The 13,253-nt window shown below is 54.5% G+C and overlaps 1 protein-coding gene across 9 annotated transcripts in view; it reads right to left on the bottom strand.

Annotated features, from left to right (window-relative positions):
• The window catches only part of STX2 (syntaxin 2), a 45,322-nt gene extending 33,081 nt beyond the window's left edge, over positions 1-12,241 (bottom strand). For 6 of the 9 annotated variants that reach the window (XM_051837631.2, XM_051837638.2, XM_051837633.2 and 3 more), the window contains exon 1: positions 12,037-12,239. In XM_051837631.2, the coding sequence (XP_051693591.1) occupies positions 12,037-12,066 (30 nt within the window). In that variant the 5' untranslated portion in view covers positions 12,067-12,239. Of the gene's footprint in view, positions 1-3,016; positions 3,097-12,036 lie in introns of those variants that run through there. The other 3 variants (XM_051837635.2, XM_051837634.2, XM_051837636.2) reach the window with 3 other exon arrangements.
• Positions 12,242-13,253: the final 1,012 nt, after the last annotated feature.

Raw genomic sequence — 13,253 nt, 5'->3', positions numbered from 1 at the left:
TTGCTGCCCCTTAGGAAGCAGGGTGTAAAATCAGCTATCTGCCAGTGTAGTGCAGGGGCGATAAACCAGCCAAGGCCCTAACACCACTGCAGCACACGCTCCCAAAGTGCCAACCCGCCCACTCAGAAGCAGCAGAAACTAACACCGGTGCATCCGCAGACCCTGCCGTGCCTCCCCCAGGACCCCACGCCACTCCTAGGAGCTGTTAATGGGGACTGAGTGCTGGGGCCCAGGGCTGCGGGACGCACTTCAGGTGCATTAAGGGAGCTAATCCTAACTGCCAGCATGTGTCCTCTCTCACACACACATTACAACACCAGCCCAAAGGCTAAGGACAGCCCCCCCAGTCTCAGGGAAGGTGGTATTGCTAGTATTTTGAAACCAGGTCTGTCTGACCTCAAAAACTCCCCCATCCTAACAACGCATCAGACCGACTCAGAAAACACTAGCAGCTGTCCTCTTGTCCCAGACAGGGTCAGTGGGCAACTTAACGTACTTCGCGGGGCTGGCATTGCGGCAGAGCAGGTAAAGCTGCTGCTGCGGTCCCGACATCCCATGTGGACACAGGTCTGAGTCCCAGCCGTTCCATTTCCAGTCCAGCTCCCTGCTAATGGCCTGGGAAAAGCAGTGGAAGATGGCCCAAGTGCTTGCGCCCCTATCACCCTTGTGGGAGACCCAGAGGAGGCTCCTGGTTCCTGGCCCGTCTGGGGAGTGAACTAGGAGATGGAAAATCTCTCTGACTCTGACTTTCAAATAAATAATCTTTTAAAAAATAATAAAATACTTAGAGAGCAAGCATGTGGCACAGCAGTTAAGTCACTGCTTGGTACATCTGCATTCCATATTGGAGTGCTGGACGGAGTTCCAGCTAATCCGATTCCAAACCAATTTCCTGCTAAGGCATTCCCTGGCAGGCAGCAGGTGATGGCTCAAGTACCTGGGTTCCTGCCACCTATGTGGGAGACCCAGATTAAGTTCTGGGCTCTTGACTTCTGCCCGGCCCAGCCCGGCTGAAATGTTGCCAGCATTTGGGAAGTGAGCCAGCACGTGGGAGATTTCTGTCTCCCTGCCTTTCAAATTAAATGAAAATAGTCAATTTTTTAAAATGAAATACTTCACACCCATGTGCTACTAATTTTTACTATCATCACCCTGCCAATGAGGCTCCAAGACACAGTGCAGGGTGCAAGGTGTCGGGCGTGTAACAAATCTTCCCAGGCAGACGAATCAATTAATTCACAAGCTTTTATTGGGATTCCACTCCCAGGCAAGGTTCCCTGGTCCCAACAGAGCCGGGGGCCAGGGAAGTCTCGAGTCACAGATTGGGAGAGCTCCTTTTATAGATTCAGGGCGTGGGGGTTAAAGGTTGAGGCGGGTCTGACCCTCATTGGTTGACCTTTAGGCACCTGCAGGGACCTTGACAAGGACTTTTCTTCCCAGGAAGTGCAGGTAGAGACTCTCCATTCCTGGAAGTGTAGGCCTTCCCTCCTTGCGGATCCCAAAGCTACCACAGGGCTGCCCAACGTCACCCACAGGGCGCAGCAGGAAAAGGCGGCCTTGTGGCTCTGGCTCTAGGAGCCCTGTTCTGAACCTACTCCTCTGAGACGGGCCTGCTGCCCGGCAGAGGCTGCCTCTGAGGACAGGTGTTTGGCCCAGCAGTTAAGATGCCCATGTCTCATACTGGAGTACCTGGGTTTAATACACAGCTTTGCTCCTGACTCCAACTTCCTGCCAATTCACGCCCTGGAAGGCAATGGTGTTAACTCAAGTAACTGGGTTCCTACCTCCCACATGGGAGACTTGAATGAAGTTCGTAGCTCCCTGCTTCAGCCTCCTGCCCTATTTCAGGCACTGGGAAACAAACCAGCACATGCGAGTTCACTCACTCACTTGCTCTCCTGCCTTTCCATTTCTTCCTTTCTCTCCCCTTCTTTATCTGCCTCGCAAATAAAATTTTTTTTAAATGCTTTAATAGTGATTAAGGGGGCCAGCACCATGGCACAGCAGATAAAGCTGCCGCCTGCAGTGCTGGCATCCCGTATGGGCGCTGGTTCAAGTCCTGATTGCTCCTCTTCCAGTCCAGCTCTCTGCTGTGGCCTGGGAAAGCAGTAGAAGATGGCCCAAGTGCTTGGGCCCTGCACCCACGTGGGAGACCCACAAGAAGCTCCTGGCTCCTGGCTTCAGATCGGTGCAGCTCCGGCTGTTGTGGTCATCTGGGGAATAAACCAGCAGATAGAAGGCCTCTCTCTCTCTCTCTGCCTCTCTTAATTCTGCCTTTAAAATAAGTAAATTAATGTTTGAAAAAAAAAATAGTAGTTAAGATCCCTCCCTTGGGCCCTGCAGACCAAACCTACCTCCAAGCTGCTCAGCCTTCCGTCGGTAGGCCACACCCATAGCACTATCACTTCTACAGGCTCTGCCTCCTACGGCACCTCCACTCCCAAGTGCCTCCAGCTTGCTCCCTTCCTCCCTGACTCCCAAAGGCTCACCATTTAGACACCACCAGCTGAGCATGGGGATTTCAGTTCCCATGGTTATCTGTCCTGACTTTTCAGCTGAGACGTCTCCACAGAAAACGAAACATCACCAGTGAATTCAGCCCACAAGCATCGGGGAGGGAGAACGACCATCCACCTGCGATTGCACTTCAGGCCCAGGGTCCGCAGGCATGGGGAATGAACCGTTCACCTGCTTGCCAACACACGGCTCTCACTGGGAATCTCACATATCACCACTCTGAAAGTAACTCTAGGATAAAGGAAGACTAGCTTTTGTTTTCCTTTGTGTCACGAAAACTGCAAACATGCATGCAAGCAGAAGGAATAATATCAGGATTCCTCAGTGTCACCCATCACCCAGGCTCAACAATGACCAACCCAGAGCCTGTCTTGTGCCAGGTGGACATGCCCCTACTTCCCACTCCTGTGCCCTGAAGTCATCTTGAGGCAAATCCCACATGGCCAGTGCTACCATGTGTCTGTGTGTATAAAATGCAGCAAAGCCCAAACCACCTAACCTGTTGTGCCTGCGTTAAAGCTCAGGAGGGCTGGTCTCCAACATGACTTTCCCTGAGGAAAGTGGACCATGTTCTGGTAACTGTCCCATTTTTACAACTGCACTCCACAGTGGTACAGAATAAACAACCGGGCGGGGCTTGCATTATGGCATAACAGATAAAGCCTGCAGGGCCAGCATCCCGTATGGGCGCTGGTTAGAGTCCTGGCTGCTCCACTTCCAACCCAGCTCTCTGCTGTGGCCTCGGAAAGCAGGAGAAGATGGCCCGAGTAGTTGGGCCCCTGCACCTGTGTGGGAGACCTGGAAGAAGCTCCTGGCTCCTGACTTCAGACTGGCCCAGCTCTGACTGTTGCAGCCATTTGAGGAGTGAACCAGTGGATGGAAGACCTCTCTCTCTCTCTCTCTTTCAAATAAATGAATAAATCTTTAAAAATAAATAAACAATAGAATATCAACCCTCCCTGATTCTGAAATTCATACCACATACCATTCTTGTTCACAAAGCCATTCACTTGCCAGTAAATAATTTGTTTCCATACTGGAGACGAGCAAAGAGCCATACAACTTGGATATACTTTCTCTGCTGTCATTACTTCTACCTAGAATTTTCAAAATCATTAAAGATTAAAAACAAACACACAAACGGTATCTTTGGCTGTCTGCCTAAGAGAGGTACACTATTCCTGTCATCAAGGAAGGCCCACTTTCAATCTTCCATGATGAGAAAGTACAATATCTGCTCAAAAGCCAGATTCATGACAGTATATTACTGTCAACAGCAAAACTATCATAGCAGACATTTACTGAAAGCACTGGAAATACCGTTCAACATGACACACTCAGTTTCCCAAGAGTCTAAGCACAGGATAATGCTCAAGAATGAACATTTTATTTCTGTTGACTTTGCTACTGTTTAATAACAGTATAATAAAGACACAATTATCCTTATACAAATACTATGATCAAGAGAAGGCAGCAAGGGGCCAGTGTGACACTGTCACCTATGACATCAGTACCCCATATAAAAGTGTATTCCAGGGGCCGGTGTTGTGGCCTTGTGGGAAAAGCTGCTGTCTGCAGTGCCAGTATTCCATATGGGCGCTGGTTCAAGTCCTAGCTGCTCCTCTTCTGATCCAGCTCTCTGCTGTGGCCTGGGAAAGCAGCAGAAGGCGGCCCAACACCTTGGGCACCTGCACCCGCTTGAGAGACCTGGAAGACACTCCTGGCTCCTGGCTTTGGACTGGCCCAGCTCTGGCCATTTAGGGAATGAACCAGCACATGGAAGACCTCTCTCTCTCACTCTCCCCCTCTCTGCCTCTGCCTCTCTGTAACTATTCCAAACAAATAGTTACTAAAGTTGCTAATGTGCCTAAGAAGGCAGAAGATGGCTCAATTATCTGGGCCACCAAATGCCCAGATGGGGGGCCAAGCTCTTGGCTTTGGCCTGGCCTAACCCTGGGTGCTATAGGCATTTGGGGGAGTGAACCAGCAGATATGCGCGCTCTCTCTTTCTACTTTTAAATAAATAAAAATAAAATAAGCATTTTAAAAAATATAAGCAGCAAGTAACATTTGGGCTCTGCGGCTATTTAACATATACAAATAATTTATCATGGAAATGCTCATCACTCAGAATTCAATGAAAGCTGAATTACTACAAATGGGTAGAATCCACCGTTGGATGGAACACATACTCTTGCTTTGCACACTGTTCTCTACGCACATATACTAAAGACCTTCCATACAAGTAATCATCATAGGGAAATGAATTATTTCCTTGAAATATGTACAGTGACTGCAGTACCTTTGTTGCTAGAATACATTTTTTAGAAAAAAATGTTACATTTTTCAAAACTTTGTATTTTTACTACATACTTGTCTCCATTATTAATATTACTCAAATTCTGTTTGAGAGATACAAAGACTTTTTTTTAAATTTATTTATGTATTTGAAAGTCAGAGTTACACAGAGAGAGGAGAGGCAGAGAGAGAGAGAGAGGTCTTCCATCCAATGGTTCACTCCCCAATTGGCCACAATGGCCAGAGCTGCACCAATCCAAAGCCAGGAGCCAGGAGCTTCTTCTGGGTCTCCCACATGGATGCAGGGGCCCAAGCACTTGGGCCATCTTCTACTGCTTTCCCAGGCCACAGCAGAGAGCTCGATCACAAGTGGAGCAGTCAGGTCTCGAACCGGCGCCCATATGGGGTGCCAGCGCTTCAGACAGGGCGTTAATCTGCTGTGCCACAGCACCGGCCCCTACAAAGACTTTAAATATTATTCTGTCTTAATGCTTCTGTAATTTGATTTCTTTTTTCTTTTAATGACAGGCTTAGCGATTTCTCCACGCTGAGTTACACAGGTAGCTCATGTTAGGTTAAACCACATCATACAATTCAGGCCACACATCTGCAAAGCGTTCCGTTCCACGGGCACGCCGCACGGCACTCAGCCATGCCCCTCCAGTGTACCAACAGCACGTGGCAACCTCTTGAACAGCTCCCTCACGCGCTGGGACTGTTCTCTGGGACACACACACACACCCAGCCAGGCAGAGAACGGCTGAGAGCCATGCAGTAAGAGCACCTTCAGCTTCACTGAGTCACACCAACTGTTCTCCAAACAAGTTGTAATACATTGGACGCCCAACAGTCGATGTTCGCATGTGGACAGTGCTGGGCTACTTGCCAGAGTGGCCCCTCACAGGGCCAGTCTCATCATCTCCCCAGGAATCAGGATCAGAGTGGAGATGGTGGGTGCCGTGACAGCTTGAAATGAGAGGGCATGTTTAATGATCATTATTTATCTCCATCTTATTTGAAAGACAGAGAGACAAAGAGACCAAGAGAGATCTTCCCTCTGCTGCTTCACTTCCCAAGTGCCCGCAACAGCCAAGGGCTGGGCTAGGCCAAAGCCAGGAGCCTAGAACTCAATCCAGATCTCCTGCATGGGTGGCAGCATTCCCACTACTTGACCCATCATATGCTGCCTCCCAGGGTGCCTTCAGCAAGAAGCAGAGGGGGCAGGACATGAACCAGGCATTCTAATATGGGATATAGCATCTTAACCACTGTGCCAAATGGTGACTCCAACAGGAGAGCATTTCCACTTGAGAGCTGGGATGGCCAACTGCCCCCAGTCACAGACACCAAGACACCCACACAAGCAGGCTCCTCCCGAGCTCTCCAGCCTCACCCACCTCTCGCCTCCTGACAGTCAAGCTAGCCTTCTTTGTCCCTGACATCACCCTGCCCCAGCTCAAGGCCTCTGCACCTCTGTGCCCTCTGCCTAGGTCTCATCCTTAGGCTAGTCCATGGCTGGCTCCTTCTTACTTAGATCTCAGCTCCTGATTGGCCTATCTAGTAGCCGCCATTTACATCCACTCACCTTGTTCTACTCCCTTCACAGCAAAAAAAACACAAAAGATATTTTACTACTCATTTGCTTAGCTGTTTATTGTCCATTTTCCCCACTCCAAGTCTCACAGGGACAAGGACTCCTTTTTCTCACAACTCGTGTATCATGACTTAAAAAGCGCCTGGCACAGAGCAAGCCATTCAGTAAAGATCTGTTGAATGAACTGCTAACAAAGAGGGCAAGCAGAGATAAGGGGTAGAGTGGAGACATCACAGACAGAAACCAGGACAGACACACATGTGCATGGACGCACGCACGTGCACGCACACGAGTTGGATGCAGTGAGAAATGTGCATGACAGGGCAGGGCAGCCTCAGCTGTTCACTCTGTCCTTTTTCCATTCTTCCAGAGGCTGACCCGACCTCCTGCCCCTAAGTCCAGGAGCCAGTAAGCCTCTGTCTGTTCTAGCTAACGAGCTTCTCTGCCTTACAACAGGAAGGGCCTTGAAGACAAAATTGCACTGGCATCTCTGTCTTATCATGGGCACCTTCAGGCACTCTGGGTTGGTCCCTCTGCAGAATCTGAGCATTACAGCACGAGTCTGCCCTGACAAAAGAATAGAGAACAACAGGATTGCATCTGTGTCCAGCACGCCGAGACCAGAGTGTTAGCCACGTCGAGGACACGAGAGCAGAGGAGGCCAGGAAGACTTCCTGGTGCAGATGCATGTGTGCGGCAGACAGAGAAAGGGGAGGGAGCAGCCCAGAGGCTGGGAGGGTGGGACAGCACCCGCAGGGCACCAGAGAAGAGCACGTCAGGAAGCGCAGGTGACAGGAACACAGCATCCATGCTGAAGGGAAAACTCGCCCATGGATCAGTCACCTCTTAGATTTCTTCAGCCTTAACATTAGATCACACTGGGGCCGGCGCCATGGCTCAACAGGTCAACCCTCCGCCTGTGGTGCTGGGAGCCCATATGGGCACCAGTTCTAGTCCTGACAGCTCCTCTTCCAGTCCAGCTCTCTGCTGTGGCCTGGGATAGCAGTGGAAGATGGCCCAAGCGCTCGGGCCCCTGCACCCACGTGGGAGACCCAGAAGAAGCTCCTGGCTCCTGGCTTCAGATCGGTGCAGCTCCAACCAGATGGAAGACCTCTCTCTCTATCTCTACTTCTCTCTGTAACTCTTTCAAATAAATAACATAAATCTTGAAAGAAAGAAAGAAAGAGAGAAAGAGAGAAAGAGAGAAAGAGAGAAAAAAAGAAATCAGGGTTTGGCACTGTGGTGCAGCAGGTTAAGTCACCACCTGCAATGCCGGCATCCCACATGACCACCAGTTAAGTCCCAGCTGCTGCACTTCTGATCCAGCTCCCTGCTAACGTGTGTGAGAAAGCAGTGGAAGATGGCCCAAGTGCTGGGGCCCCTGCTTCCCATGTGCAAGACCCAGGTGAATCTCCTGGCTTCAGCCTGACCCAGCCCTGACTGTTACGGCCATCAGGGGAGTCAACCAGTGATAGAAGATCTCTGTCTCTCCATCTCTCTTTCAAATAAATAAATTAATTAAATAAATAAATCTTTTTAAAAAAATCTTATTTCCAATTCATCATCTTGAAACCATGGACAAAAAATAATTTTCTGGGGTGGGCACTGTGGTGCAGCAGGTTAAGTGGCTGCTTATGATGCCTGCACCCCAAATCTGTCCTAGTTCAAGTCCTGGCTCCTCCAGTTTTTTTGGTTTTGTTTTTGTGTTTTTGTTTGTTTGTTTGTTTTTGTTTTTGTTTTTTTTTGACAGGCAGAGCGGACAGGGGGAGAGAGAGAGACAGACAGAAAGGTCTTCCTTTGCCGTTGGTTCACCCTCCAATGGCCACCGCGGCCGGCACGCTGCTGCCGGCACATCATGCTGATCCAAAGCCAGGAGCCAGGTGCTTCTCCTGGTCTCCCATGGGGTGCAGGACCCAAGCACTTGGGCCATCCTCCACTGCACTCCTGGGCCACAGCAGAGAGCTGGCCTGGAAGAGGGGCAACCGGGACAGAATCCGGCACCCCGACCGGGACTAGAACCTGGTGTGCCAGCGCCGCAAGGCGGAGGATTAGCCTATTGAGCCACGGCACCAGCCGCTCCTCCAGTTTTGATTCAACTTGCTCCCAGTGTGCCTGGGAAATAGCAGATGATGGCCCAAGTGTCTGGATTCCTGACACTCAGATGGAGTTCCTGGTTCCTGGCATTGGCCTAATCTGGCCAGCCCAGCTGTTGCAGGCATGTGAGGAGTGAACCAGTAGATGGAAGATCTCTGTCACTCGGCCCTTCAAATCAATTAATTTATATATATATACATATATATATATATGGAGAGAGAGAGAAGCAAACAATTCCCACAGTTGGAATCTGTAGTTCTTCTATGCTTTACTATAAAAAAACACATTCTTTTGTGACCACACTTTTTAAAAAGTCATCAGGGCCATTATCCTGCGGAGTGACTGTCCCACTTGGATTTCCTCACACACTGAATGCACGCCCTATGCCTCTGCACGCCTCCTCCCCCAGCTACATGCATTCTCCCCACACACTCCGTTCACTGCTCTGTCTCTGTACCCAGCAGGTTACCTAGCACAGCCCTGGCACTCAGGTAGCTGCTGAATGGGTGAGTCTTCTATTTTTTACAAGTCAAAAACAGTACCCTTCTGCATTTACAGTCTAGGAGATCTCGGGAAAGCCATTTAAACTTCTGTGTCCAAATGATTAACTGCTCAAAGACAGAATCATTGCTTAGAAGAGAAGCTAAATTTGTCAATAAAAATTGTACTGGACAAAGCAATTTTAAGTCCTTCCAAAGCAGCTATCAGTGGTACATTTTTCCCCAGGATGAAGCAGTGACAGCTGACAATGGGAATTTTTTGGAGGCCTCACACATGTCTTGTTACTGGACTTTGTAATGAGGCATTTTAACTACCAAATTAAATAGTAAACTTTACCTATCAAAAACACCAGCCGTTTAGAGACATGGTTGTGAACTGCCATTTAAGCACTTCAAGAACTACTTGAAAATGATGAATTTCCTGGGGAAAAAAAAACTTAAAACTTGTTATCTGGATATTAAAAGTTTTTCAATTCTTTATTTATTTATTTATTTGAGAGGCAGAGTTACAGACAATGAGAGGGAGAGACAGAGAGGGAGGTCTTCCATCCACTGGTTCACTCCCCAATTGGCCGCAACAGCCAGAGCTGTGCTGATCTGAAGCCAGGAGCCAGGAGCTTCTTACGGGTCTCCCATGTGGGTGCAGGGACCCAAGGACTTGGGCCATCTTCAACTGCTTTCCCAGGCCACAGCAGAGAGCTGGATTGGAAGAGGAGCAGCCAGGACTAGAATCGGCACCCATATGGGATGCCGGCGCCGCAGGCAGAGGATTAACCTATTTCGCCATGGCACCGGCCCCCGTTGTTCAATTTTTAAGTACGTCAAATTCAATTCTGACTTACTACACCATCCTAGAAAGAAGGCTGTCTTTCAGAACCTCCTGGAAACAGAAGCTGATGACTATCAATGACACAGCACTGCCCCCCCACCCAGAGCACCACATGTCAGATTTCCCTCCCACAACTCCACCCAGGAGGCAGATGACCATCGTTTGCCTCAGACTGGACATCTGCAGAAGCAGACACTTTACGAACTTGCTCTCCAGTTGCTCAGTCCCTCCTCTAAAGCAGGACTGGCGCTAACACTGCAGGGCAAGAGACTTGCAGCTCTCACTAACACTGCTAGAAAGGCTGGGCCGCACAGGAACTGAAGTGTGAGGACAGCCTACTTCCCGCCATCCAAGCCAGGGAAGCGGCATGTTCACAGAACATGCACAGGCATACATGTAGGCACAGGCATACATGTAGACACGCACATACACAGTGCACGGCCGGACCTTCCCTGTTCCTGTATTACATAAACACGTCTATCTTTCGCTCCAACAATCAAAGCTCTCAAATGATGTTGAGCATTTCTTCATTTAACACGCGTGTGAGCTGCCCCTCGCGCCACGGGGGACACCGGACAACAGTGATGCGCGAGCCACATGGGCCATTAGCTGCGTGGACACGTCCGCTCCTCAGAGGAAGGAAGCCAGCACAGGCCCACCAGGCGCTCCGGCTTCCTTTCAGCGTGGGCAAACGCCCACGACCCTGAGGAGCAGTTCCTCCCCGACCCCAGACACAGGACGTGAGGGGCCCCCTCGGTTCTGCCCCGCACGGCACACCACCGCCTCGTCCTGGAAGCCGAGGAGACGGGTTAATGCCGCGGGCGTGCTCCACCGCGAGAGAAGAGGCTGCATCTGCGTATGGAAAGACCGCAAGCACCGGCACGAATCAGCGCGTGTATCGGGAAGGAAGGCAAGGGAGCCCGACCAAGAACCTCTGGACCTTTGCGCTTTGCACAAACACCCTGTCCGGCCCCGGGTCAGGCCCGGCACCGCCCAGTCCCCATGTCCCCGCACTCGGGGGACCTAGGAGAGCACGCGGCGCTCGCTGCCAGCTGGGAGTGGAGACAGCGCCCGCCCGACCGCGCGGCGCTGGCTCCCGAGGGGGCGCCTACACTCCCGCGGGCTTCACGGTGCCGTATCAGGGGCGCCCCGAGGGCTGGCCCAGCCCTTTCTGGTGCGCCCAGGGCGCGGCGCACTGCGAGGCTGCGGCCCCAACAGACCCTGCGCTCTGGGCCAACTGTTTACACCACACTTCGCGTCCCACATGTCGGGGAGGCACGGTACACGCGGGGAGGCCACGGAGACCCCGGCCCACGCCGCCCGGAGCCGCAGCCCAGGACGCTGCGAGGTCCCGCCCCGGGGTTCTCACCGCAGCCTGCCCTGCCCCACCGGAGCCCCGCCACAGTGGTCCCTGCCCTAGGACACTCCGGGGACCCGGCCTCTGCAGCCTCGGCTCCAGGACCCCCGAGGTCCTCCCGGGGTCCCCGCCACAGCGGTCCCGGCCCCAGGACCCCCAGCAGCCTCAGCTCCAAGACCCCCGAGATCCTGCCCGGGTTCCCCGCCACAGCAGCCCCCGCCCCAGGACCCCCCCCTCAGCAGCCCCCGCCCCAGGACCCCCCTTCAGCAGCCCCCGCCCCAGGACCCCCGAGGTCCTGCCCGAGGTCCCCGCCCCAGCAGCCCCCTCCCCAGGACCCCCAGGGACCCCCCTCAGCAGCCCCCGCCCTAGGACCCCCCAGGGACCCCCCCTCAGCAGCCCCCGCCCCAGGACCCCCGAGGTCCTGCCCGAGGTCCCCGCCCCAGCAGCCCCCTCCCCAGGACCCCCCAAGGGACCCCCCCTCAGCAGCCCTGGCCCCAGGACCCCCCTTCAGCAGCCCCCGCCCCAGGACCCCCGAGGTCCTCCCGGGTCCCCGCCCCAGCAGCCCCCGCCCCAGGACCCCCCTTCAGCAGCCCCCGCCCCAGGACCCCCGAGGTCCTGCCCGGGGTCCCCGCCCCAGCAGCCCCCGCCCCAGGACCTCCCAGGGACCCCCCCTCAGCAGCCCCCGCCCCAGGACACCCCAGGGACCCCCCTCAGCAGCCCCCGCCCCAGGACCACCGAGGTCCTCCCGGGTCCCCGCCCCAGCAGCCCCCGCCCCAGGACAATTCCGAGCCGCTAGCCCTGGACGCCCGAGGCCCCGCCCCGGTCAGAACCGCTACCCGCCGCTCACCGCCGTCAGGTCGGGCAGCCGGTCCCGCATCCCCGCCGGCCAGGCGGCGCGCCCCGCCGCTTAGGCCTGCCCGTGCCGCCTCCGGCCGGGCCGCGGGGCGCCCAGCTCGCCGCGTCACCGCCTCAGCGAGCCGCGGCCCCAGCTTAGCGCCCGCCGCCCTCCCCTGGGGCCGGCGCTGCCAAGGCAACGGCGACCGGCGTTCTGCGCATGCGCGGCCCGCGCCCTCTCCCAGCCACCCACGCGGCGAGCCTTCCCGCGAGAACCCGGAGCGCCGGGGCGTGGCCCAAGGGGCGTGGCGGCCGGAGAGTGGGCGGGGTCTTGGCGGAGAGGGCGGGGTCTGATCTGGGCAGCTCTTCGTTTTTGCGCTTGCGCGCTCCTTTTACGGAAAAACCGTCAGCCATTCATGGAAAGCGGCAGGCTCAGCAGGGCTCTGGGCGCGAGCTGGTGCGGCTCCGGAGAGCACGCACGGCAGAGCGCACGAGCTTTGGGCGCGAACGCAGGGGCGTGTGCGGAAGGGCTGCGGGCCAGGCCCTGGGGTGCGGTTCTCGTGGCAGCCGCCCGCAGTGCAGAAGCAGACGCCGGAGAAGACAGGAGCACGGGCGGGCTGGGCAGCCTGGGCCCGAGTCCACGTCACTTCCGACGCCGGCTGCAAGTGCGGGGCTCTCAGCCCCCCAGTGGGGTGATTCACCAGCAGGACTCACAATTCGCCGAAAACTATTGTGCTCGCAATTTTTCGTTTTTTAGTTTGAAGGGCACAGTGACAGAGCAAGGGAGACGTCGTGCATCCGCTGGTTCAATCTCCGCTCCCCCCAAATGCTCCCCACAGCCAGGGCTGAGCCGGGAGGCCCGTGGGGTCTCCCAGGTGCCTCTCGGGCGCGTTGGCAGGAAGCTGGCTGGATAGCGTAGTGTCCGGGGCTCATCCGGGCGCTCCAGGGTGGGATGCGCCCTTCCCGGGCGGGGGCGCCGGGTGCTGCACCAGCATCGCCGCTCGGGGTTACGGTTCCTCACTGCGGGAGCACACAGGTCAGCAGGGGCCAGGAGCACGGGGTGCAGTCCTGGGAGGCCCCCGAGGAGCTCCCGCTGTGCAGTGAGCCCGCGGTGGGAAGTGCTGCCCAGACAGCGGACCTCACCTCAGCCAGCGGCCGGAGCTGGGTTTGCATTGGGCTGCATTGCGTGTGCTTGGTTGGCTGACCACTGCCCACGGTCAGCACGCCCCA

Source organism: Oryctolagus cuniculus, chromosome 21 (genome assembly GCF_964237555.1).
Source record: "Oryctolagus cuniculus chromosome 21, mOryCun1.1, whole genome shotgun sequence".
NCBI classification, from domain to species: Eukaryota; Metazoa; Chordata; class Mammalia; order Lagomorpha; family Leporidae; genus Oryctolagus; species Oryctolagus cuniculus.
This window is presented reverse-complemented; position numbering and strand designations above follow the sequence as displayed.